This window comes from Eurosta solidaginis, chromosome 3 (assembly GCF_040869045.1).
Source record: "Eurosta solidaginis isolate ZX-2024a chromosome 3, ASM4086904v1, whole genome shotgun sequence".
Taxonomy (NCBI): domain Eukaryota; kingdom Metazoa; phylum Arthropoda; class Insecta; order Diptera; family Tephritidae; genus Eurosta; species Eurosta solidaginis.
The window spans coordinates 140316795-140344118 of record NC_090321.1 but is presented as its reverse complement, the minus strand read 5'-3'; the positions used below and the strand labels follow the sequence as shown (position 1 = coordinate 140344118).

Below are 27324 nucleotides of genomic sequence, written 5' to 3'. Positions count from 1 at the left end.
TACGTTCCGGGCTACGTACGTACGGGCGTTGCACGTCGGTGAGTTTTCGTTTACATTGCACACTCATAAGATAGGTCGTGTCAGCTGACACGTTTTTGGTACGTACGTTCGTGAGTAACTGCCGCATAAATCGCTATGTTGCCACCACATTTTTCGATTCCGGTTCTCATCGGGTTCGTGAATGACAGCATAAGTTTTTTCTTCACAGTTTCTCCACGCGGCTGCTACAAAGGTGGTTGTTGTTGATGTAATTGTGATCAAAATCCCAATGCGCCTTCAACTACGGCAAAGCTGCAAAGCCACCAAACTAATCAGTTGTTTGTTAACGCTTGTGAACAGCAGTCGCGTTTTCCATTTATATAGTTCTTATTGTCGGTTACAGCTAAATAACGCAACAATATAGATATATATACATACATATATTGTATACAAGGAACTAAATATATAGACCTATTCATAAAAACTTAAATTTTTGGAATTAATTCAATAGGCTGTTGAAAGCATCATCTGCATTAATTTAATAATATAAAAGTGTACTGTAGGCTAAATGGTATTATGTGATAACCGTCTCCTGTGATTACCTACATATGTGCTTAAGTATGTATGTAGCTATAAAAACTCCCAATGTCCATCGAAATCTGACATATTTGCAGTTATAGTGGTATCGTTTCCAGTCTTATATTGGTGCTCATGAATTTAAGACATTCGGAAATATAAAGAACAATAGAAAGAATTGCAAATACGTATATACATATTTAGATAATAAGGTCAAAAATTATGTCATTCAATTACAAAAGTTAAAAATTTGTTGTAAAGTGTTCGTTGTGGTAAATATAATATAATGGCAGTGAAGATGCTTTATCGAGGGCCTAGTTCTAGACTTGAAAATTTAATAGAAAAAATACATTCTACAAAGGATATTGCAACAGCAGGTGAGTTGTGTAGAGGTGTTCAAGACTGCATTAAAAGGTCTTTGGGAAGAATAATATTTAAAGTAACATACCCTGGTAGTCCTAAAATTGACCTTTCGAAATAAAAAAAAGGTTTTTCTTTCAAACTGAAGCCAAAATCTCCTTTTGACCAAAAAACTGACAAGAGTTGGGATTCAATATATTAGCCCCAATTGATTTTCTCTTTGGAAAGAAGATTTATATACTCAACTGACAGCGGGCCCGTGGCAAATTCTTTTGATGGGACCCTATCAATAAAAATCATCGCATTGTACCTACTCAGTTTAATTTTAATAAACTTCGAGATTTTTAGCATACTCAATACACGTTGTATATGTCCCACTAATAGCCATAGGCCTCCTCTCTTAGGTAAGAGATAATGGTCTATAGTCCATGCCAGCCCAATGCGGAAACCTGAATTCATTTACAATGAAATAAAAATAACAATTTAATTTCAATTAGATATTTATTAAGAAAAGTCTTTTTTTCGAGATCTCTGTTCCGCAAAAGTGTCTATAACATCATCAAAGTTTAAAGATCGAGCTATAGAATTTTCAATAGACAGAATAGCCAAGTTACATAACCTGACTTGTCTCATAGCGTTTCTTAAGTCTGTTTTTATCACAGGATTAGTTAGAAATAACAGTAATGCTGTGCATACTTCAAGAAAGCTGCAAGACATAAAATATTTTTTTATCATTAATAAATCAGCAAGGTTATTACATACTATTTTTCTTTTCTTCTATGAAAGTGGGCGAATACTGAGAAAATCTCTGGCAAATGTTTCAGATACATATGTCTCTTTTTATATTTATCAACAAATTCTACAGATTCTACCAGAGTTAGGCTGCAAAACACTCGAATTTGAAACAATTTCATTTATTGGAATGAAATGAGATTTCAGTTGGTTTATAATGAGTTTAATACTCCATAAAATATGTACACCTTGAACAAACTTTTCGGATCTTGGAGACGCTCATCTTCGCGAAGCTCATCAAAATGGCGTTTTACCATTCCCTGGGTGAGTTTTAGAAAATTCAGTGGTGATGGATCATTTTTCTGCTACACTATTCGCTTCCATTTTTAAATTTTCAAATTCATATCGATACCTTTCCAATTCTTCTAAACAAATTTTCAAACGATTTAAGGCATTTGAAATATCGGTGACTTTAGACTGAAGTGCTTTAGAGGCTGCATCGATAGTAAGTAGGATCTTGCAATGGAAAAACAATAACATAACAAAATTGTAGTTTTCAGTCCTCTTGTTGAGTTAAACAGTTTCATTTTTTTCATTTGCTTTGCAATTTAACAGAATGTTTTCGTTAGCGCTTTTTGGGCTTCAACAAACCTGACTTTAATCCGGCCCTAAAAAATAAAAAAGACTTCTAAAATTTTCTTAATCACTTACTTACTTAATTGGCGCTTACCGTCTAAACGGTTATGGCGGTCCAACAAGGCGCGCCAGTCGCTCCTTCGCTCCGCCAACCGGCGCCAATTGGTCACACCAAGGGAGTTTAAATCGTTTTCCACCTGGTCTTTCCAAGGGAGTTGGGGCCGCCATCTACCTCTGCTTCCATAGGCGGGTTCCGATAGAAACACTAAACTTTTCTTACAAACATAAAATTCTAGAGAGTGAAAGAAAAATATAATCAGAACTGTAAATAAATTTTAGTCAAATAAATAAAACTCAATTGACCGCATTCAAAAGGCTACGACCGACAAACTAGACAAGGTTCCTAAAAAGGACATTTCCGACTCATTTGCCAAACTATTTGAGCGTGCAAAGAAGTGTATCGAAGTGAAAGGAGAGTATATTGAATAATAAAAAAGGTTTATAACGTTTCTTCAGTTGGAAGGTCATACTGGTGAAAGTCTAGGGAATCAAACTTTAAAGCTTCTTACTGAAGACTGTGGTTTAGATATACAAAATTGTAGAGGACAATAATATGACAGCGCATTAATCATGCCCGCGAAGTATAAAGGTGTGCAAGCAAGAATATTGAGTTTGAATGAGAATGCGATCTATGTTTCCTATTCCGCGCATTCCCTTAATTTGGTTGGAGAGCATGGCTGTGAAGTGCTGTTTTTATGCAGTAGATTTTTTCGCCATTATGCATACATTATATAATTTTTTTCCGCTTCCACCTATCGTTGGGGCATATTAAAAACTAAAATAAACAATGATAAAACTTTGAAGACATTGTCAACTACACACTGGGAAGCACATTCGAATGCGACGAATGCAGTTTACGATTCATTTGATATCATATTAGAGGGTCTAGAAATCATTGCTGATGATGGATCACAAAATACTGATACTCGTTATGAGGCGAATAAAATGCAAATATTCGAATTTGGTTTCATTTTGATTTTATGGAACACTATGCGTTCATTATTTTGTTTTTATTTCATCATTGCAAAGGTGTGGTTTTTTGTACGGATTGTTAGAAGAGCGTTTAGTTTCATTCCGTGAAAAGTTCAATGATTTCGAAGAAAAAACAAAACAATTATTACCTGGGGTAGGTTATACAGAATTCGTAAAACGTAGGTACTCGTCGTAGAAAAAAGCAATCTAATGACGGAAATGTTCTAGAAGTAGAATTTTCGCCTCGCGATGATTTTAGGAGAAAAGGTTTCCTCGAAATCATCGAACATCTCCACAGTGATATCAAATGACGGACGAAAGGGTATATGGAAGTTTCAGAGAGATTTGCATTTCTTATCAACCTTTTTCTAAGTGATGGAGACCTCCACGAAGCTATAAATAACTTAGTTCGTTTTTATTCTAGATTTGGAAGAATTTTTCATTGAAATGAAACAATTCCAAAGTCACGTGAACTCCAGATACACTGATGCACAAAAACTCATAGTCATTTGTATAAGATTATAATGGATGATCAATTAGCCGATGTATTTCCTAGCACAGAAATAGCACTTCGGATTTTTTTTGCATTAATGATCATAAATTGTTCTACCGAACGATCCTTCTCGCAATTAAAAAGAATCAAAGCTGCTGAAAGAGCTACAGCGCATCAAGAGCGACTTGAGATGTTAGGTATACTTTGCATTGAGTCAGATTTATTGAACAAAATCGATATTGATGAATTTGCCGAAAACAAATGTAGAAAACGACATGTTTAAAATGCAGATAGTAATTTTATTGATATTAATACATTGTGACAATACAATTTTTTTGAAAGATATAAGTTTCGTATTTTTTAATCGAAAAAAGAAGGGAACGGACGTGAAAAAGGGCCCCAAATTGATGGTTGTCTAGGGCCCCGTTGAGGGTTAATCCGGCCCTGCCTAGTGGCTTTTTGCGTTGCACTGTTGTCGTACTCTAAAGTATGCGTCAGTGTCCAGTATTAAGGGGAATAGGAAGTTACTACAAAATCAACCTGCAAGATTCCATCCTTCCTTCTTTTCGACTTTTCTAAAACTCCAAAGCGGTACCAACGAAACCCACGTTTTTCACACTGTGAACTCTTTACGATAACTCGAGGCTATCCATGTTTTTGGCGGCCGCCGTGGTGTGGCGGCAGCGTTCTTCGCGTGCTACACCGATCCCATTCAATCCCGGGCAAGCAAACATCAAAAATTTAGAAACAAATTTTTTCAAGGGGGATCGTCCTCGACAGTGATCCGGCAAACACTCCGAGTGTATTTTTGCCATGAAAAGCTTCTCAGTGAAAACTCATCTGCCTTGTTAATGCCGTTCGAAGTCAGCATAAAACATGTAGGTCCCGTCCCGCCAATTTGTAGGAAAAATTAAAAGGGGCACGACGCCAATTGGAAGAGAAGCTCGGCCTAAAATCTCTTCGGAGGTTATCGCTCCATTTATTTTTTTATTTATTACCATCCCGGCCTTGGGCGCTTTTACGAAGGTCAGTTAAAATTAAATTAAATTTTTAACTAAAAACTGAAACACGTACAAGTAAAACAATTAACATACAAATATTTTTTCTTAAACATCATCTTAGTATACAAGCAGTTGCGTGCTTGCTACAAATGTAGTCTTCCCGCAGCCTACGTGAATTTTATCACCCGGGCACGTGAAGGTTAAGAGATATTTTCGTAAGTTATAAAGCTACAAAGCTAAAATTGTATTGGAACAACTTTGTAAGGATAATTTAAAAATGATATTTATTTATTTAAAAAAACGGGCGTGGCAACGCCTTCTACGGCCGCTCGTAAAAAACGCCTTCTACGGCCGCTTCATCGCTTGCATCGACTTCACGGACTTCGAAGATATGTGACCCGGCCTATGAAAAGGTGGCTTATGACTCAAAAAAGAAATTGCGAGAAACAGCTGTTAAAGATAAACAATGCATTTCTTCAGTTTCTTAGTAGTTTTCTTTTTTTGAGTCATAAGCCACCTTTTCACAGGCCGGGTCACATATAGATAGTGATGAAATTTGTTATCCATTTTCCTTTTGAAACAAAGAATTTTCCTGTGCAAGAATTTCAAAATCGGTAGATTATGACGCCCACTTTCTTCTTACGAATGAAAAATACACATACAAGACTCATAGAAACATGGAACTCAACGAAAAATAAGAGTTAAAAAAATAGAATATAATAAAATTGTTTTAAAAAACTTCAGAGTTTGCCCGTAATCGAACTCGCGCCACACGATCGCAACCTCAACATCGTAGCCGCTGGGCCACTACACCTGCTTCATAGCTCGTGCCAAATGTTGTATTTAACATTGTAGTACACACGAATTGTACCGTCTCTTTTTTCCAGAACTTAATTTAAGAATATTGTTCTCATTAATAGAACATTTGTTCATATTTTAAAGGCGGTGCCACAATCACATTTTTCATATATGTAGATGCGTTTAACACAAGCTTATGCATTCCAATAACATCGCCACAATCAACCAAGATGTTGCGTTTGTAAATATGAAGGAACTTCAGACGTGGCAATTGAAGTTTATTACGCCTTGCCCATTCACATACAAAATTTCGCGAAGCACTCGTATAAACATTATCCCCTTACAACGAAGATACTTGCTAACATATTTTGTGTCGTATTCCTTTGTTATATTACAGTTTTTACCTGCGAAAAATGTTAGAAAATTTACCAACCAGTGGGAAAAATAATTTCACTTGCAAAGTGTGTCAACACCCTTAACCAAAACAAATGTCACATTCTTCTTATGCTTTGCTTGTAACAAAATTTGGGAGACGGCTACTTTTCAATATCAGATGGCGCCAGTGTCGCTCATTCTACCGTTCTCCATAAAAATGCGTGCAATCCACTCATAATGCATAAGCTTGTGTTAAACTCATCTATATGAAAAACTGCTTATGTGTCGGAGCTGTAAGACCAGCCGTTCTCTTTTCAAGGAAAGAACGAGGTTGTTGTTTTGAGAACAGGTTGTTCGTTTTTCAAGAACAAAAAAGTAAGAACATGAAAAGCTTGAATGGAGTCCGGTGGTGCTGGATTTTAGAACGGCGTTTTTCTCTGAGTGTTGTAGCTGATTTCTGCTTTTGATGTTCGTTGTAAATATTAAACGATGTAAACGCTGGTCTAAATTTGTAGTGTGCGCAAGAACCACATATATCGCAATTTCTTCAGTGCTCATTGACTTCCACCGTGATAGCAAAGATGTAACCAAACGACTCCCATACAGTGAAAGACATTCCTCATCTCTTGGACGACCATTCATAATATTAATCAAAGTAGCAGCTGGTGTTTCAACACCCACAAAACGTTGCAAAAATGTTCTTTGTATTGATCCCACGATATGCCGGTGAACGATATTTGCGACAATCACTGCAATGCATTTCCCTGCAAAGATTTACTCAACGCGGTAATAAATTTGCTACCCGCTAAAGAATTTTCTAATATAATCATGTCCACTGTTGAACACCAGGACACTGCATCAGCGCCAGGATATTCAGGATTGAATTTCGGTAGTGCAATTATTTTACCCTCTTGATTTGACGATTTCTGCATTTGCAAGGCCTTGACCAGCTCAAGGAAGTTACGGTTTTGGGTGTCCAATAGCGCACGCCAATGGTCGCTTTCATTTTCTTGAGGCGAATCCCCGAACGATGTGTCGATATTGCTGCCAATATAAAAACTAATTCTTCAAAAATCTCAATCATGTATTTCAACTAACTCCACATATCTGAATCATATACTCTTTGCAATTTCAACAAGTGCTTTTCATCATAAAACTCACTTTGACATATCGCTCAGGGCCACATTCGATAGAGCAATATTACTCTACCTTGCTTCTAGCAAAATAATACCTCAGCCTTTCACCGCATACTATTTTACAGATTTAATTCAATGACACAATACCAAATATGCAAAGTAGATTCTAATCAGGGCCGTAGAGAGAAAATCCGGGCCCGGGACTAAACAATTTACGGGCCCCTATAAAAGATCCACTAATACATTTGATTAACTTGAATTAATGACATCTCATTCATGAATCATTATTGATGGATTACATCAAAAAAATTTTTTGCCACATCAACTAAATGATTTTTGGACTAATAGCTGAGAATAAAATTAACACAGAATATTTACTATTTATAAAATTTTATTGTAACGTAGAAATAAATTCTCTTTTAGCAGCCACATATTCTTTGAAATAATCTGTTCTGGTTATTTGGTAACATTTAATACATTTCTGATAAATTGAATGATGATTATAAATTTTAATTATTCAATATAGAAAGTTCGGATATCAAAGAGTGGCATTACTTGCTTTTTTCGCTGCAAAATTTTTATAATAATATCAAAATTTAACTGTCTTGCCAAAACGGATTCAACACAAAGCGTGGCAAGTCCTGAAATTCGCTCTTGAGATGAACACGATCTATGAAAGTTTTTGATTCTTGAAAGGACGCTGAAGGAACGTTCTGCACTAGCTACAGTGACAGGTATAGCGCAAAAGATACGTAAAGCAACACAAATGTTGGGGAAAATCGTATAAAGATTTTTAACATATGTATGTATGTAGATGGCATTTATCAATTCCAATGGTGCCAGACCTTTATCAAAATTTGCATCGTAAATGTGTTTCAAGTGAATTATTTCGCATTGTAAGCATTGAGAAATATCCGAATTGTATTTTTCGACTTGCTGCGCTCGCCCGAACTGTAGTTTCATCCGTGTATTCAAATTGTCACAAAAAGGAAAACGTCTCGTTTAAATTTCTCATAGCTGCAAATCGTTCAGTAATGCCAGTTATTGCCGAATCGACGATCACCGAGAATGTATTGTTTTTAAAATCAGACTCTGGATCATCCATAATCATCTCATTTCCATTATCTTCAAAACGTCTTTTGGGTTTTCTCTTTCGAATGTCCGAAAACTTTGGCGAGATGTTCAATTTAATAGCAACTGTTTTGTATTCGTTTAAAATTGTTTCCCATTGGTTCCTGATCAACTTCAAATCAGCTAATAAGGCATCTAGATGTCGGACCTCAATATCTATGGTGACGTCTCTAGCTTGGAGGACCACGTTTCTTTAATTAATGGTAGTCAGTATTTTGAACCAAATTGAGGACAGCAAGGAACATTCTAACTTGTTGATGTACTTGAGAATGCCGGTAACATCTCCGTATGTACATTTTTTTGAGAATGTCCCATCGTTGTAGAGTGCTGCTGAAAATAGTAAAACATTTTTGTACAACTCCGAATAAAGTAATTGCAGCCGTACAATATTCTGCAACATCAACACCACATAAATTGAGGCTGTGGGTTGCACAAGGCGAGTAATCAGCATTCGAGTTTTTGTCGAGAATGTGACGTAGTGCTCCGTTGTAGGCTTCTTTCATATTGGCGCCGTTATTGTACCCTTGTGCACAACAATCTTTTAATGGGATTTCATGTTTACCTAGAGTATGGCAAATTAGATAAGCGATTTTCTGACCAGTTTTTTGGTTACAATTCACGAAAGCCAAAAACCGTTCTTGAATTGTAAAATTTGTTGCTTTCGAAATTGAAATGGAGCTAGCGCAAAATGAACGTAGTCAACGTGGCTAGCATCAGGCATAGCATCAACGATAATAGCAAAATACTTGGCTTTCTTGCATTGATTTAATATATTTTCCCTCACGTGCTTTGCACAAATTTCTATAAACTCGTTCTGAATGTCTGGGGAAAGGTAGCGAACTTGTAAACGTTTGTGCAGCTGTTGTGAAATCCATACCTTCTCCAAATGATCTCTAAGTATTGGATCATAATGGCTTATGAGATCTTAGATGCCCAAAAAATGTTCATTGTTTCGTTCACCAAGATATATACTTTCCCTTTGAAAGCTAGGCCTCTTTCACCAAAAAAAAAAATAGTGTCCAAAATTCTATATAAAATTTCCTTCCACTTTTGAGTTGCAGTGATTTAGCTGTTCATTGATAAGTGTATCAATTGTAGCCTCCTTTTGAATTAGATTTTGTAAAGATCGCCATTGAATATAACATTTAGTATGATCTTGAGTATTTTCGTGTGATGGCAGTTTATCATATAGCTTCTTCCATATCTGGAATTTCGAATATCCGCACAACAAATTTTAGGTCGATTTAAAGTATTGGTGCTTAACAGACGACATGGTAGGCAATAAAAAGCATTGCTACTGGCACTCCACAATAACCAGTCACGCTCCACTTCCTCCCCATTTGGCAAGATTCTGTTTAACAACGAGGTAGGGAATGCCTTGTCATGACAATCACGTGGAAAAATAACAGGACATTTTGATGACCTCGACGAATTATTTCGTTGACTTCTTCAGATCGCAAAAACTAATTATTCACGGTACCGATATCGAAGTTGTTTAAACAATCTGGACTTTGATAGAGAGTTGGTGATATTGTTGGAAGATTTTTTGAAGATGAACCTTCATCAGTGTCACCACGAAAACTTTACGATTTCGGATTCATATAAACATACATTTTTGTTTGATGTTTTTATTGTCTCCTCAGGCCCAGGCAAAAAATCATTATCAATGTTCGTTGTTTTTGCAATTAGGCTTAAAATTTGCACATTGAACAACTAAAGAATCCTGAATTAAAAAAAAAAAAATGTCTTAGTACCTCTAAATCGTGGGCCCCCTGAGAAGCACATTTTTGTTTGATGTTTTTATTGTCTCCTCAGGCCCAGGCAAAAAATCATTATCAATATTCGTTGCTTTTGAAATTCGGCTTAAAATTGCACGTGGAATAACTAAAGACTCTCCTGAATTAAAAAAACAAATGTCTCGGTACCTCTAAATCGCGGCCCCCTGAGAAAACCCGGGTACGGGGGAAATGTGAGGGCATATGGGTAGGTTAGATTAGGTTGAACTGGCCGGTCCATGAGGACCTCACATAGGCTGAATGACTCCGTAGTGTTACCATAAGTTTGTTTTAACGACCAAACTGAAAAACCATATCAAAAGCCAGTACCTAAGTTGTAAAATAACTCTGTCCTCTTGGCAAATACTAAAAGCTTCCTAGGACTTAAGCCACTTGCTGCTTCTAGATGTGACAGCTGTATCACTCCTAATAGCTGGAGTCTTAGCCTGGCAAGCGCAGGGTACGAGCACAGAACCTGCTCGATCGTTTCCTCCTCCAACCCGCACTTCCTACATATGCTATCACTGACCAAATTTTAAGGCATGTGACGCCAGAAGGCAGTGTCCAGTCAGAATACCTGTCATGAGTTTACAGTCCTCTCTTTTTAATGATGAGGGCATATGGGAGTGCGACACAATTATTTTTTTATATTTGAAGTGTATATTTGTATCTGTGCCTATGATTCAGGGCAAAACAAAAGTGCTACAAGTGTATAGGGGTTGAGCAGCTCTGGTTATGTTTATATGAACGGGGATACGTTGCAGAGTACTGGAATACTCTTTAAGTTCGATTTAAGGATAATATTTAAAGGATAAACGAGTACCCCACAACTGATCATCTGACTTAGAAGTACAATGACAAAGCCAAAGTATGATCATTCTATAGAAAGCCTTTAATTTTCGCCAGTTTTCATTGCTCTCCTTATTAATTTTCAATGCCAATATATTGTAACGAATTTAGTGTAATTCCTCTTATTTGCAACCTTCTACTAACGTTCGTATCGCTAAACTGTTGATAAATGTTGGCAACCCTGCTCGTGTTAAGTCCGCAAACAATACGTCTGCCGATAAACAATCAACAAATTGTGTAAATAAATACAATTTAAAGTAAATGCAAGGGTAAATTCCATAAGAATTAAATATAGTGCCTTGTGCTGTGATACATGTTATAAAAAAGCGTGTATTGATATTTTTCCGACAGAATTTGTAAGTTTTTTAACTTCGTTATATACATACATAACTCTGTAATAGCGCCAAAAAAATTCGCTTAAGCGAATAGCGACGTAAGCAAGTGCGCAAATACTTTTTATTCGTACAGTATTTAGGGTTGCCACCCAGCTAACATATATTAAGGTGACCAGGTGTGTCAAAGTGTTTTCGATATTGGATCTGGTGTCTTCGCTTGGGTAATATGCCAAACATTACTCCTCCCGCAGTAAAACGACGTCTGAGCAAGGGCTCCCCCGCCGCGAAAACACAAAAAGTTGATGGGGCTGCAGCTATCACCCTCTCAGCAGTGTACAACACCCTGAAGGAATTCAAGTCGAAGGTGCATCAACAGACTGCCCAGTTGCGGCTTTTGGTAGAGGGCGTCTCGCAAAGATTAGATGAAGTGGAGAAACAAATAAATAAACGTATCGAAGAGGAGATCTCGTTACTTACCACCACTCTGTCTGCCTCATCCACGCAGATTTCTTTGCTGACGGAGAGATTAGAAAAGTCTGAGTCCGAAATAGAAAATCTCAAAAAAGAGTTGGCAAAAGGACTTCAGCAAAAACTGACTGTTGATATCGCTGCTGATGCTGTCGCTTTTGGTGTCCCGTATAAGGAGGGAGAAAACCTAAAAAGTATTTTTAACGTGGTGTGCATGTCCATTGATTTTCAGTCACCGCAAATAAGGGACATTTTCCGCACGAGACCCTCACGTACAGGCAACAACGGTGCGATTGTGATCAAGTTCCATTCGCCGCTGGATCGCAATCGTACTCTTCGTGCGTTTGGGGAGCACCGTAGGCGTATGAAAAGCGCTGTTTCTCTGGAACCCCTTGGTATCCAGGGAAACTTCCACCAATACGAGAGCCTTACCAAGGAAAATAGGCTTTTGCTACAAGCGGCTATCCAATTAAGGCGGTAGGGAAAGCTGCAGGCGGCATTCACGCTCCTTGGCTGCGTCTACGTTAGGCATGGACTTGATACATCCGCACAGCCAACAAAAGTTACCAGTGAGGCTGATCTGGATCGATATCGCCAACCTTAAGTTCATATGCTTATTCATTGTTTTTTGTTATGTAAAGATGGCGCAAACATTAATTTATTTTTTTTCTTTTTCTTCGGCTCTGTCTATACCTTACTTTAAAGTTGCTTTTAATTCGATTGTACTCAGTGTTTGGAGATAGTAGAAACGCGAATAGCATTGCGAATAATAGCCTAGCTTTGCTTAATGTCCTATGCAGGCACCATAAAGATTTCAACGTGGTGCACTTTAAGCTCGTAGCTTAAATGGTGAAAATATGGATGCAGTCAGAGCGATATTTGAACAATCTAGTGTTGATATCATTTGTGTTTCCGAGACTTGGTTTAAACCTGAAATACTTGATGGCCATTTTGACATAAAGGGATACGTTCTCTATAGGATGGATAGAAAGGTAAAGAAAGGTGGTGGTGTTGCTATGTATTGTAAAAAACATCTCAAGTCGAGAATCATATCAAGTATAGCTGTTGGCGTCACTGAGAACTTGCTAGTTGAAGTGTCTAGTTCACTGTCCAAAGTCCTTTTTTCGTGCGTCTATAACCCTAATAAATTGTGTAACGTGAAGGAATATTTTACAATGTTGTCCTCGGTCGCAGTTGATTACACTGATATAATTATCTGCGGAGATTTTAATGTTAATCTCTTATGTAGTGACCCGTATACCTGCCGTTTGTTAGAGGATGTTTCAAGTGTTGGTCTTGAAGTGGTTAATGTGTGCGTACCAACAAGGTATGGACAGAACTGCTGCTCCAGCCTTCTTGACTATTTCATTGTGCCCGATACGTCTAAAGTCTTAAAGTTTGATCAATTATCCTTTATCTCAGACCATGATCTAATTTTCTGTTCATTTGATGTAATGCTCGATAACAGTGCAGTAGCTAGACCATCCATTTCACCAGATTATGGGCGACTGGACGTAAATAACCTTCATGGAGACATCTCCAGCATAAATTGGTCTGCTTGTTGGAGCTTGAGTTCGGTGCATGAAAAGCTGAGATTTTTAAATGAAATTATTTTATATCTCTATACAACTCACGTTCCATCTCGGGTATATAGCAACAGATCTTCCTATTGCCCTTGGTTTAATAGATCCATCCGTGCTATGATTATCAAGCGCAATAAGCTTTATTCCCTCTGGAAGAAAAACCGAAGCGACGCAATTTGGCGTGCATACAAACTTACACGAAATGAGACCACTGCCTATATTAGGGGAGAAAAATGCAAATACTACAGTAAAATGTTGAATATATCGTTGCCTAATCATGTTTTGTGGTGTAATCTGAAAAAACTGCGTGTACATGTGAGTTAGAGTTCTGACTGTTCCCTTAATCCTGAAGATCTTAATGCAGCTGTTGTGAGCCAAGCTAACCCGTCTTGTCTTAATACCAGTTTCCCAACCCCTCCCTTATATGTGGTTCCTGTTTGTCAAGTATTTGAGTTTACAGCTGTTTCGGAACTTGATTTGGCGAGATGCATAAATAAAATAAGGTCCAACGCAATCGGTCAGGACAATATACCGCTCAAATTTGTTAAAGTAATTGCCCCGTACGTTCTTCCTACATTGACGCATATTATCAACCACAGTATTACTACCTCCTGCTTCCCTGATATGTGGAAGGTTGCCACAGTTATACCCATTGCAAAAACTAAGTTTGCAGATTGTCCTAGTGACTTTCGGCCTATCAGCATTTTGCCAGCACTCTCGAAAGTCTTTGAGATATTGTTGTCGGAACAAATTCAAGCCCATGTTAGCAAACATAGTCTGCTATCACCATTCCAGTCAGGCTTCCGATCAAAGCACAGTTGCTCCACGGCTATCATAAACATTTTAGACGACATCAGGGCACCCTTTGACAAAAACCAGTTGACTTTATTATGCCTACTTGACTTCTCAAAAGCCTTCGACTCTGTGAACCATGACCTGCTGTGCTTAAAATTAAAAAATTATTTTGGTTTTGATGACTCCGCAGTGCGGCTCATGCGAAGTTATCTGACGGGTAGATCCCAACTTGTCAAAGTCGGCTCCGAAACTTCAGGTCTAAACCCACTATTGGCAGGGGTACCCCAAGGCTCTATCTTGGGTCCACTACTTTTTAGTATTTTTATTAATGACATATTTAATGCATGCCAGCATGCTCATATGCATGCATATGCTGATGATGTCCAACTATATTTGTCGGGAAATCATGAGGGGACAAACGATTTATGCTCAAGATTGAATAATGACTTAACGTCCATATTTGAATGGGCTAGGAAAAATTACTTACGCATGAACAGTGAGAAATCATACGTGTTGCCTATATCTAAAAACGAATAAGTTTCTCAAGTATTCCGCCCTTGCGCGTTGTCAGTAAATGTCTCAAACTCGTTTCAAAAGTGACTAATCTTGGTTTTATTATTACCACGACGCTGTCCTGTGATGATCATGTAAATTCGGTGGTTAAGAAAGTATACAATATCTTAAGAAACTTACGAATGTCTGCTATTTATACTCCGGTCAATGTTCGAAGAAAACTTGCAATTCAATTGATTATGCCGATCATTTGCTACTCTGAGCTAGTGTACAGTAAACTGAGCTCCCAGTCTGCTCATAAAATTGATGTAGCATTTAATCATGTTACACGTTATGTATTCGGCTTAGCTAGATTTGATTATATATCCAGCTGGAGAGCGCGTCTACTGGGCTGTGAAATCTTCGAATATCTGAAAGCTAGAAACAGCATTTTCCTTTGTCAACTTATCATGTATAAGGAGCCTAGTTACCTATATGATAAGCTAATATTCCCCAGGTCTGCTCGAATCAACGACCTAATAGTACCAACTATCTAACATCTGGACGACTATTCTTTGTCAAGGCTATTCGCCTATGGAACCTCTATTCCAACTTTAAAAATGTTCTTTATGCTCATTTTAGTTGAAACCATCATACTTCTTGAGTTTTTGCCATCAATATGTATGAGTGTGTACAATGTTTTATTATTGAATTTAATTATTTGTTTATTTTAGATACTAGTAAATTAAGATACTTCTCTATGTTTAATATGATAATTTAACCTACATAACCCTCTGTTATGACTTTTGTTCTTTTTTACATTGCGATTTATCTTTTTGTTGTACTATAAAAGATCCTAGATCTTATTGTACTAATACTTTTTTTGCAATAAATGATGATAATGATGATGATAAATAACTCCAATATTTAATAATGCAAAATGGCCTTTATTAAAGTACTTCACAATAACACTGATACTTCACAACCAATAGCTTGCTTAAATGAAACTGATTGTCCTGCCTCTACTGTTGCTGCCTTTTATACTCTGTGATTTCCTCGTTGCATACTTCTAGGCTTTTCTATTCTAGAATTTACTAGCTAGTTATCAGATACGTGCATAGCTTCTCAAACTACGTTTATAGCTTCTCATATGCGCGTGCATACGTGAGTAATACTTCTTGTGTGAGCATCTCCGATAAGATATATGCATGTGTTTGTGCGTCTCTTCTCCGCTGCTCGTGTGGACATATGGGAAGACATAATGATGTGCATACAAGTCACTGCTTAGCATCGGCTTAGAGATGATATTATCCCTTAGTGTTGCTAATATTCGTCACACTGCCCTCCACCTAAGTCTGATCGTCCCGATCAGACAAATCTCTCGATCTAACCGCTGCTAGCCTCTCCAAATGAACCACCCTTCTATTTCGTGGTTTCCCATTTGTTTGTATGCGGTAGATGACATCACTGATCCTCTTCACAACTCTGTACGGGCCTTCCCAACTGCACCGATATTTGGATGGAATACTTTTCCGCCGGTGAAGGTTGTATAGCAGTTCCAAATCTCTCTCCGAGAAACCTTCCGAATTAAAGTTCTTGTCGTTCCAGTGTTTCATCTTACTACTCATTATCCTGGATCGTTCCCTCGCACTCTGTTGTTTAGCCAATGAACTACTTTGCAGAGCTTTCTCTTGACGGATTGGCTTCACATAATCAGTATCGTCTTGACGTTTCACAACAGTAGTGCGCGCTGGCTTGAAACCACCCTTGCATTCTTTCTGGAAAATTCTTTCATTCGTTTTATTGCGTCCATTGGGGTTTGTCAATGCCAGTGTTTTTCTCGCAGGTACCTTTGATTTTGCTTTGTTTGGCCCATTCGTTCCATTATTAACCTTTGCCTTTGACTTTCGTGGTCTTTGTCGACTCTTCTCCACCAGTACTCGATTACTGCTGAGCCCTTTTTCCAAACTGAAGTTAAGTGACACATTCTGGTTCTCATGACGCATCACCTTTCTCTGCATATCGGTCTTGATGTCATGGTCAACCAAGAAGTCCACTCCCAATATGACTTCATCAACGATCTCCGCCACAAGGAATTTGTGTAGAACTGAGACTTTTCCAATTAAGACTTCACATATCACTTCTCCCTGCACTTGGTTATACTCGCCTGTGACAGTACGCAACCTTGCTCCAGGTAACGGTTTTACTCTCCTGTTGACCAAGTCAGATCGGATTAAGGAATAAGATGCGCCCGTATCTGCAGTCAGTACACGCTCCTTGCCATCCACATTTCCTTTGACGGTAAGACTGCTCGATTTTCTACCAATTTGCGATACAGATATCACAGGACATCCAATAGCTGGAGCTAGCTCTCGATCTCTACATCTTACTCGCTCTTGCTCATCCCTTCCAGCTTTGTTATTAAGACCACCCATGCTATTGAAACCACTATGAGTGCTTTGAAAACTGGCTTACACAGAAGCGACGCTGTTTCCTGAATCAGAGCATGTGATACCGTTTCTGCGAATGTAGGTTTCGGGTTTGCGTATGTCGCTCGCTTCGTTTCGACACCCCGTATTCCATTAATAAAGCTCTGGATTTTTACCTATCGGTGTATTCCCCGTGTGCGTCCACATTCGCTAAATATGCCAGCCTTTCAACATCCGACGCAAACTCTTGCAATGTTTCACCAGGCCTCTGGAAGCGCTTCAGTAACTCCATTTGGTATATCTGCGTCCTATGCTCAGTTCCGTATCGTCTCTCTAGAGCGCCCATCAATGCTTCATAACAGTTCCGTTCGCACTCTCGAATAGTCTGTAAGATTTCAGCTCCAGGAACTTTCAATGCTACGAACAGTGCAGCAACTTTATCTTCAGAATTCCAGTTGTTCACTGCTGACGTCTTCTCAAATTGAAGCTTGAATACCTAGCTGGGCGATTTAGTTGTAACTGTTGCATAAAACCTTTCAACGCTGCTATCTCGGCATAAAATTTGTTCTCGAGTTGTAAAATTTTTGCATTCTGCTCTTCCAGTCTCGCAAAGAGCTGCGATGATACCTGTTCCGAAACTTGTGTCGACATTCCAGATATACGTGCGTCTTGCGCTTCCAGTTGGGATGACATATATGTCTTCTGTTCTTCCAATTGAGATGACATTTCTGAAATGCGTGCCTCCTGTGACTCCAGCTGAGATGCCATTGTCGATGTTTGTGCAGATATTGTGCTCGTCACTGTCTGCGGTGTTTCGTTTTTTTTTCTTTAATTTTTGTTGTTGTTTTGTCGTTATCAGAATGAAAAACATACTCCTCAGCATTGATTCCTTCAAATACCATAGTTACACTTAGTCGTCTTTGTAGCTGGGATTTATTGCCAAAAGTAGCAAATCCACGGACTTCCAACTCCTGCTTCAGTTGATGGATCGTCAATTCACTCAACTTTGCCATGTCTAAGTTATATTCGCAATCTTCGGAATTTATTCAACAATTCCTATTCTGACACCAATTGTAACGAATTTAGCGCAATTCCTCTTATTTGCAACCTTCTACTAACGTTTGTATCGCTAAACTGTTGAATAAATAACTCCAATATTTAATAATGCAAAATGGCCTTTATTAAAGTACTTCACAATAACACTGATACTTCACAACCAATAACTTGCTTAAATGAAACTGATTGTCGTGCCTCTACTGTTGCTGCCTTTTATACTCTGTGATTTCCTCGTTGCATACTTCTAGGCTTTTCTATTCTGGAATTTACTAGTTAGTTATCAGCTACGTTCATAGCTTCTCAAACTACGTTTATAGCTTCTCATATGCGCGTGTATACGTGAGTAATACTTCTTTTGTGAGCATCTCAGATATGATACATATATGCATGTGTTTGTGCGTCTCTTCTCCGCTGCTCGTATGGACATATGGGTAGACATAATGATTGATTTAATGATGTGCATACAAGTCACTGCTTAGCATCGGCTTAGAGATGATAGTATCCCTTAGTGTTGCTAATATTCGTCACAATATTTTAAATATATAACACCTCTTCGTACCAAGGAGGAAGAATTTAAAATTAGTATCAGCTTGAGAAAAAAAGTTAAAAAAATGGTATGGGAAAAGAGAATTGAAAAATCAAATATTTCTCGAAAATTCCTTGGGAACCATTTTTTATTCCTTCACATTAATTAGCTGAATAAAGGCAGAATATTTGTTGAAAATATACTAAGCCTCTACCTGGAATATGTATGTCAATCTTAGTAAACGAGTAAATTTTCAAGCATAAACATTGTTTTAGATAACCACAGCATAAAATTGTCTATATTAAATACTTATAAGGCGCGGTATAGATCCGAAGAGAATTTAGTCTGCGGTTCTCGTCCAATTTACGTCGTGCTCATTTTAGGTTTTCCTACAAATCGGAGGGACTGATCTTACATATTTTACGCCGACTCCGAACGAGATTTACAAGGGAGATGAATTTTTAGTGTACAACTTTCCATGACAGAAATCATGACATTCGGAATCACTGCCGATGGGGCGACCCCGCTTAGATAAAGTTTTCTAATTGAGGAAGTTTGTTTCTAAATTTTTGATGTTGCTTTGCCCGGGACTGGAACCCAGATCTTCGGTGGGGTAGGCAGCGTACGCTAGGCTATATAGTATAAGAGAGAAGAAAAATTTAAAAAACGGAATTTCACGCATGTCCGGTAAAAACAGTTTATTTTTAAACAACATTTTTTTTTTCAAAATAATGTATTTTGATTTTTTTATTTTAACAAGCCTTGATACTACAAAATTAAGTACTTCTTTTTTTAAATTCTAATAATTTCGCTGAAGTTTCACCTGATTGACTGTAGCATACAAGTATATGTATACAAGTTTCAAGAACAGGTTTATATTTTCATTTATACATGTACCACGCAGTATTAATGCACTTAATACTTTGTCTGCAGAAGTTATAGTTTTTCTTTGGTTAAGGTACAAAAATGAAAAAAATTTCGATTTGTCCCCTACAAACCATGGATTGATCCAGTAGCAATTATTGTGAAGAGCGGGAGGTGTTTCAATCCTGCCTCCGTATAAGATGACATAGACGACTTCCCTCTAGAATCTGATCACATTCCGGTAACCAGTTTGAAATATACATTTCTCTTTAATTCTAATTATATGAAGAACGGTACATTTCAAACTCACTCTTAAAGCTTGGTTTCCTCGAAAAGCGGTGTCGCTATGTTGCGACCGCTAAATGACGGCCTATATGTATATTCACCGTCATAAGCGGCACCGCTATATTGTAAACTTACCCCGCCATTATAAAAGATGTATGCCAAACTTTTTCAGCTCATTTGTTATGGTTTTCCATTTTTTTTTATATTTTTAGTTTTTGTTATTATTTTAAAGAAAATTAAAAAGCCGAAACCATGGCGCAATGATACAAGGTGGCAGAATGTTACAGCTGATTATAAACTTTTTTTTATTTGATTTGATACATCAACTTCCGGCGCAGTACGTATTTGACATTTGTCCATCGGATTTACAAAAACAAAGTACATGAAATTTTTATTTATGTTTGTAGGTATGTCACCATGCTGCCACCTTGTATAATTCCGCAATGACCGAAACTATTTCTCGTTTTGATATTATTTGAAATTTTTGACAAAACGTTCACCGCTTTGAGTATAGCCATTGTGAATTCATACAAGTGAAAACTCTTTTTGTATTCCTCCATTGCCATACCTACCTGACAAATAATAGCTGACAAGGAGAATGGCTGTCGCGAATGGTCAGAGAATGAAAGAAAGGTTTGTTTTTTGCTCGCGGTTATTAAATTGAAGTGCCATGCATTGCCCATTTGTGTTTCAAATCAACTTTTCTTTTAAATGTGTATACAGAAAATCAGTCTACATACTAATATTCATTTCTAAACGCTTGTTAATAGATTAAATTTGAGCAGCCAGATTAAGCAAACATTTTAAAATATGTAAATAACGACTGGTATCGTCTACAAAAATCTTTGAAAAACACTATTGAGCAAATGATTTAAGTAATCGAACAGCGACTGAACAGGTGATCGAGGCTGTTTACTATTGTGAACGTTTTTATCAAACATATGCCATTTGTATCAATTCACAATGAGTATAGCGGTGGGAAAAAACGTTGACGAACGATAACTTTTACATTGCTACATTTTTGACAAGGTACTCTACCGCTATGTTAAGGGCGAATTAATGGTGACTTATAACCATAAAGCCATAACCAGATAAAACAGCTGATGGAACCTGCCGTAAGGAAACGAATGTAAGCGAGTTAGCTTTACGGCGTAAAGCCTTAACTCGCTTACATTGATTTCATAAGGTAGGTTCGATCAGCTGTTTTATCTGGTTATGGCTTTATGGTTATACTTACTTACTTTCTTAATTGGCGCTTAACCGTCTAACCGGTTATGGCCGTCCAACAAGGCGCGCCAGTCGCTCCTTCGCTCCGCCAACCGGCGCCAATTGGTCACACCAAGGGAGTTTAAATCGTTTTCCACCTGGTCCTTCCAACGGAGTGGGGGCCGCCCTCTACCTCTGCTTCCAAAGGCGGGTTCCGATAGAAACACTTTCTTGGCAGGAGCATCATCTTTCATTCGCATAACATTGCCTAGCCAGCGCAGCCGCTGCGTTTTAATTCGCTGGACTATGTTGATGTCTGCGTATAGCTCGTACAGCTCATCATTAAATCTTCTTCGGTACTCGCCATCGCCAACGCGTAGAGGTCCATAAATCTTTCGAAGAACTTTTCTCTCGAACACTCCCAAAGCCGCTTCATCTGCTGTTGTCATGGTCCATGCTTCTGCCCCATATAGTAGGACGGGTACGATAAGTGGCTTGTAGAGTATGATTTTCGTTCGCCGAGAGAGGACTTTACTTTTCAATTGCCTACCTAGTCCAAAGTAGCATTTATTGGCAAGATTGATTCTTCGCTGGATTTCAGTACTGATGTTGTTGCTAGTGTTGATGCTGGTTCCCAAATAAACGAAGTCTTTTACTATTTCGAAATTATGGCTGCCAACAGTAGCGTGGTTCCCAAGGCGCGTATGCGCTGACTCTTTGCTCGATAACAGCAGGTACTTCGTTTTGTCCTCATTAACCATCAAACCCATCCCATCCATGGTTATAAGTCACCATTAATTCGCACTTTACGGCCGCTATAAGCGGCACCGCTTTCGAAGGGACCAAGGAACACCTTTATGGAAAATTATCATGAAATTAATAACATTGGGATACCGCGCTGGACTCACTTTTCCCCGCACAACAAAGTGGAAATTCACGGTTTTTGTGACGCATCAGAGAAAGCGTATGCCGCGGCGGTATACCTGCGAGTGGAAAACAACGACCAAGTTGTGACCAATTTGCTATTGGCAAAAACAAAAGTAGCTCCGGTAAAAACTATATCGCTTCCCCGACTGGAATTATGCGGAGCCGTACTACTCTCCGAAATGATGGAAACAATTCTAACAAATCCAAAAACCTACTTATGGACCGATTCACCGATTGTTCTGGCATGGATACGAAAACCCCCTTGTTCGTGGTCAACTTTCGTAGCACACCGTATCACGAAAATCGTCGAAAAGGTAGGAAAGGATAATTGGCGTCATGTGGGTTCGGGATCAAATCCAGCCGATATGGCTAGCAGAGGACTCCCAGCACATGAACTGGTCAACAATTCCTTGTGGTGGCAGGGACCTTCTTGGTTACAAGAAGACATCTCAAAATGGCCTACACAAGATATATCTTACAACACAACTATCGAGGAGAAACGAGTGCAAGCACATGCAGTAACTACCAAAACGAAATCTCTTTACATGGAGAAAATCAACTAATGTTTAGGCTTATTAGGACCCAATACTGGATTCCTGGGGTTAAAAATATGATAAAATCCATCATTCACAATTGTAAGGTCTGCACAATCTATAAAAAACGTGTACAAACCCAACTTATGGGTAACCTTCCCAAGGAACGTACCACATTTTTCCGACCATTTACTAATTCAGGGGTAGATTTTGCAGGACCATTCGACATAAAAAGTTATAGAGGTAGAGGTTGTCGAATTTCGAAAGGTTATGTCTGTCTGTTTGTCTGCTTTACTACGAAAGCCATACATTTGGAAGCCACGACCGACCTTAGCACCCAATCATTTCTCGCGGCACTCCCCAGATTTATCGCCAGGCGAGGATGTCCGAAAAATATATATTCCGACAATGGGACTAACTTTGTCGGAGCCTCACGATCACTTAGATCTGAGTTTAAGGCATTTATAGCTGATTCGCGTGAGAACGCATTGTCTAAATATGCTCATCAACTTCTGCAATGGCATTTCATTCCTACTGCCTCTCCTCATATGGGAGGTCTGTGGGAAGCAGGAGTAAAAAGTTTCAAAAGCCACTTTCGAAAAGTGGCAGGTAGGGATAAATATACTTTTGAGGAATTCACAACCCTACTTTGTCGAATAGAGGCTTGCCTCAACTCGCGACCATTAAGTCCAGTGTCTTGAATTTTTTTGCAACAAAAATTTTTTCAACTACAATATTTTTACCGAAATCCACAAATTTAGCTGGAAAAGGCGAAACTTTCTTGGGTGGCAGGAAACTTTGTGACAAATTAAATCACAAAAATAAAAACCAAATTATAAATTTTCGATCAGATTCGAATATACAAATTTTTATTTATTGTATTCAGTAGAAATTATGAATTAATCACTCGCAAGTGTAATTTATTCATTTTCTATGTATCCAATGCAGAAACACGAAATTTAATACAAAGAAGAGATAGGATGTACTCAAGGAGCACATAGAAAGTGATCAATAACCCATTGATAAGCAGTTGTGCGCTCACGCGGTCATTCTTGCATCACTGCCCGAACTTTGGACAACCCATAAGCAGGTCCATGCACATGGCCAATCTGCTATAAGCGCCTGTTAGAGGGTCAATACGAATTAAAGAGTTTCATATCAATATGTATGCCATTCAGCGTTCGCCACCAAACCAAAAATTAAAATTCACATATAATATAACAAAATAAATCCAATCTGGCACGGAGACACGTCCTTTTCGTCTGGATATAACATTTAACCTCATAAAGTTAAAATCTGGAACAGAGACTTGGCCTCTTTGTCCAGATGGAAAATTAATTGTCACATAATCTAATAAAATAAATCCAATCTGGCACGGAGACGCGTCCTCTTCGTCTGGATATAACATTTAACCTCATAAAGTTAAAATCTGGAAGAGAGACTTGGGCTCTTAGTCCAGATGGAAAATTAATTTACATTCGTCGAAATCTGGAACGGAGACGTCCAGACTACGAAAAATCTCGGAACACAAAAGAGATAAATACAAATAAATACAGTCCAAATATGTATACTGTATAATGTGCGTTGAATTATAACCCGTTCTTGTTTTCAGCTTTAATATGTTGCTTCTTTTTCCTACAGCAGCTACTATATGCAAACAAGTCCGGACGTGATTACCCAACAAATTTTCATTCAATAATACAAACATATTGTATCTAGTTTTAAGTAATACGTGCGCGTGACCGCTTCAGCATGACTCCTTCATTTTAAGATGTTGCTTACTGCAAGGGGGCCGGCATGTTTAGGTCAGGACCTAAATATCTTTATACTGCAAACACGGTCACCCTAATACATAACTTATTTAGTGCAAATACATTCTTACATCCTTTCATGTACTGCACACCCACATGCATACACATTCATGTATGTTCATCACATATATTCAACGTTAACACGTGTAACTGAGTTTTCCATCGGATAACAAATATCCATTGGAAAACCCTCGCACGATCTCCGGTTCGACAACACGGAGATAACTTTCCATTTTCGGTTCTATTTCAACCAAGGAGGAAGAAAGTCGCTGCTGCTGTCACGCCACATCATATACCAAAGGTAAAATATTGTACCAACTTAACACAAAATAAAATTAATTATTGTCATCATTACTAATATAACTATTTGTCTTTTATTTCTTTTTCCATATCCACATATATATATATATATTCTCCGTGCTACCACGCACCGTGCGAGAATATACATGTGGTCCTTCGAGCCGGATAAATTCTTCCGGGCTCTTCTGGATGACATCCGTAATCGATGCCCTTCAACCAATTTTCATAGTGGTCCGGTTGAAAGCGCTGCACAAATGTTTCCATTGATATTTTAACCATATCCTTTCGACAATTACATTGGCTTGCACGTTTTCCATACTCTACCCAACGTTTCGATGCAAAATTTGTTGACTCGGCACCATTGAAGCCATGATTGAAACCAGCATGATAACCAAATGGAAAAGTTATCATGATTTCACCCGCTTCCTGTGTAATCTTATTAAAGGGTATCTTATTTTGACGCAGTACTTGTGGACTTATTAAAGTCATTTTGTGACGTAGAAATGCATTACAATTTTGATAATTTTCATAAAATAAACGTTTTGCTAGCTTTTCTAAACGTCTACCATATGCAGGTGGTATAGCATACCAAGTTTTTGGTGCTCCAAAATGTAAATAATTAATAGAATACAAATCCATATCTTCCGTATGCCATGCGAAAGAACTTTTCCACATGCCAAAATAAAGGTAAGCGGTGTTAACACCATCAATTTCAATACCATAATCCTTATTTACATAATTTAGTATGGTATCAAGACAATTTATATTCCAAACACGTAAGTCAGGATCGCTCAACGAACCCTTCACGTCGGCCGCATAAAATGGTGCAATATACGTTACATTTTTCCAATATTTTCGTTCTAAATCATCATAGTCGAAATGCCGTGGGGTTTGATAACGTTCAGATTCTGCCATCTCTTTAAATTGTCGCAGTGTCATAGAAGGTTTTTGTACATTGATTTGTTGATATTCACCTTGTTTGCCCGATACCACTTGACAAATAGGCGCCGGCATAGTCATATTAATATTGTCTATATTATAGCCAGTTTTTCTTGGTTCCCATTCTGGTGGTGGTATAACGTTTGCTAGTCCTGCTAAATGTGCACCACGTCGTTCCATATATTCAACATAACTGGAGAAATTATTGAATTCTTCATCGCTGGGACGAAAGGTCATGATTCTTGGTATTTTATTGCGCTTATCATCGTTGCATCCCGAAATAATAGACATTCTCTTAAACTTTTTTCTTTCAACTTTTTTAAACAAACTTTCACAAAAAATAATTACTCAAGAAGACATCTCAAAATGGCCTACACAAGATATATCTTACAACACAACCATCGAGGAGAAACGAGCGCCACAAATGTATATTCTCGCACGGTGCGTGGTAGCACGGAGAATATATATATATGTGGATATGGAAAAAGAAATAAAAGGCAAATAGTTATATTAGTAATGATGACAATAATTAATTTTATTTTGTGTTAAGTTGGTACAATATTTTACCTTTGGTATATGATGTGGCGTGACAGCAGCAGCGACTTTCTTCCTCCTTGGTTGAAATAGAACCGAAAATGGAAAGTGATCTCCGTGTTGTCGAACCGGAGATCGTGCGAGGGTTTTCCAATGGATATTTGTTATCCGATGGAAAACTCAGTTACCCATGTTAACGTTGAATATATGTGATGAACATACATGAATGTGTATGCATGTGGGTGTGCAGTACATGAAAGGATGTAAGAATGTATTTGCACTAAATAAGTTATGTATTAGGGTGGCCGTGTTTGCAGTATAAAGATATTTAGGTCCTGACCTAAACACCTTTATTAAATATAGCGCCATATCATCATTTTTGTTTTGACAAAAATTTTACCCGGGCTTGAAACCTTCCGTCTTTCGCCGAATTTTTTGTAAAACTTTAAATTTTTCTCACACTTGTGTCGTGTTTTTTGATCGGGTCATAGCCATGTAGCATTATGGAACTTTTAATGTTTAAATTTTGAGCTGGATATGAAAACTTTTCGGGAAACAGCGAAGTCGATCGTCCTCGCTCCATTAATTAATATCTGAAATTGCTGTGTAAATGTATTTTTATAAACACTTTTTCAACGCCAAATACATGGGGAAAAAGCGGTAGATGCTACAGATCTCGAACTTGTATGTTCTATATGAATATTTATCATTTTTATATTGAACGTGGGCGTGGTAATCAACCGGTTTTGTGATTCTTGTCTAGGGTTATTCTATTTTTAAAAGGAAAGGTGTATAATCAATTTCACCGCAACATCTTCAACCGTATCTGAATTCGATGCAAAAGATTTCAAAAGATTTACGCGGCCTTGTGGGCGTTGCCACGGGCTTTTTTCAAGATAGTTAAATACAGTCCTTAAGTCAACCTAACCAAGTTGATCATATAAAATGTTAGCATTGTAGCTTTACAAATGACGGAAATATCGCGTTTAGTATTGAAATGTAACAGATATATACTTTATTTTGAAATATTTATTATATTTATTTTAAGGGAGTATTAGTCACGCTCAGAAGAAGTAGTTTGTTGAATTGCATTACAATACATTTCTTCAATGGATGAGCAATGCTAAAATAAACTTTTATTGATATTGGAGTACTAATATGACAAAAATGGTACACATTATCCAACCATTTTTCCCAGTGTCGCTGAAATAATGACACCAGACCTTTTATTCTATGAATAGCGAATACTATTCATACCAAAGTTCTCAAAATCTCACAACTTTCAAACCAAAACGCATCTAGGAACTTGTCATGAGTCACTTATAGCGTTTTGGTTTGGAACTCCTCAAATACACTCGCAGTGTTTGC

General features: G+C 37.9%; 2 protein-coding genes across 5 annotated transcripts in view; one reads left to right on the top strand and one right to left on the bottom strand.

Annotated features, from left to right (window-relative positions):
• Nucleotides 1–342: 342 nt before the first annotated feature.
• L (zinc finger protein Lobe) overlaps nucleotides 343–27324 on the top strand; it is a 427741-nt gene continuing 400759 nt past the window's right edge. For 2 of the 4 annotated variants that reach the window (XR_010950889.1, XM_067773124.1), the window contains exon 1: nucleotides 841–932. Coding sequence is in view for 1 of the 4 variants with exons in the window: in XM_067773125.1 (XP_067629226.1) it covers nucleotides 842–932 (91 nt within the window). In the remaining 3 variants the exon portion in view is untranslated. Of the gene's footprint in view, nucleotides 933–27324 lie in introns of all 4 variants that reach the window. The other 2 variants (XM_067773126.1, XM_067773125.1) reach the window with 2 other exon arrangements.
• On the bottom strand, nucleotides 6729–25717 carry LOC137243205 (probable lysine-specific demethylase 4A). The gene is made up of 3 exons (XM_067770599.1): nucleotides 24615–25717; nucleotides 11018–11177; nucleotides 6729–7026 (listed from the first exon to the last, which is right to left on the bottom strand). Exons 1-3 carry the CDS (start codon nucleotides 25711–25713, stop codon nucleotides 6729–6731), a joined length of 1557 nt encoding a protein of 518 aa, XP_067626700.1. The 5' UTR covers nucleotides 25714–25717.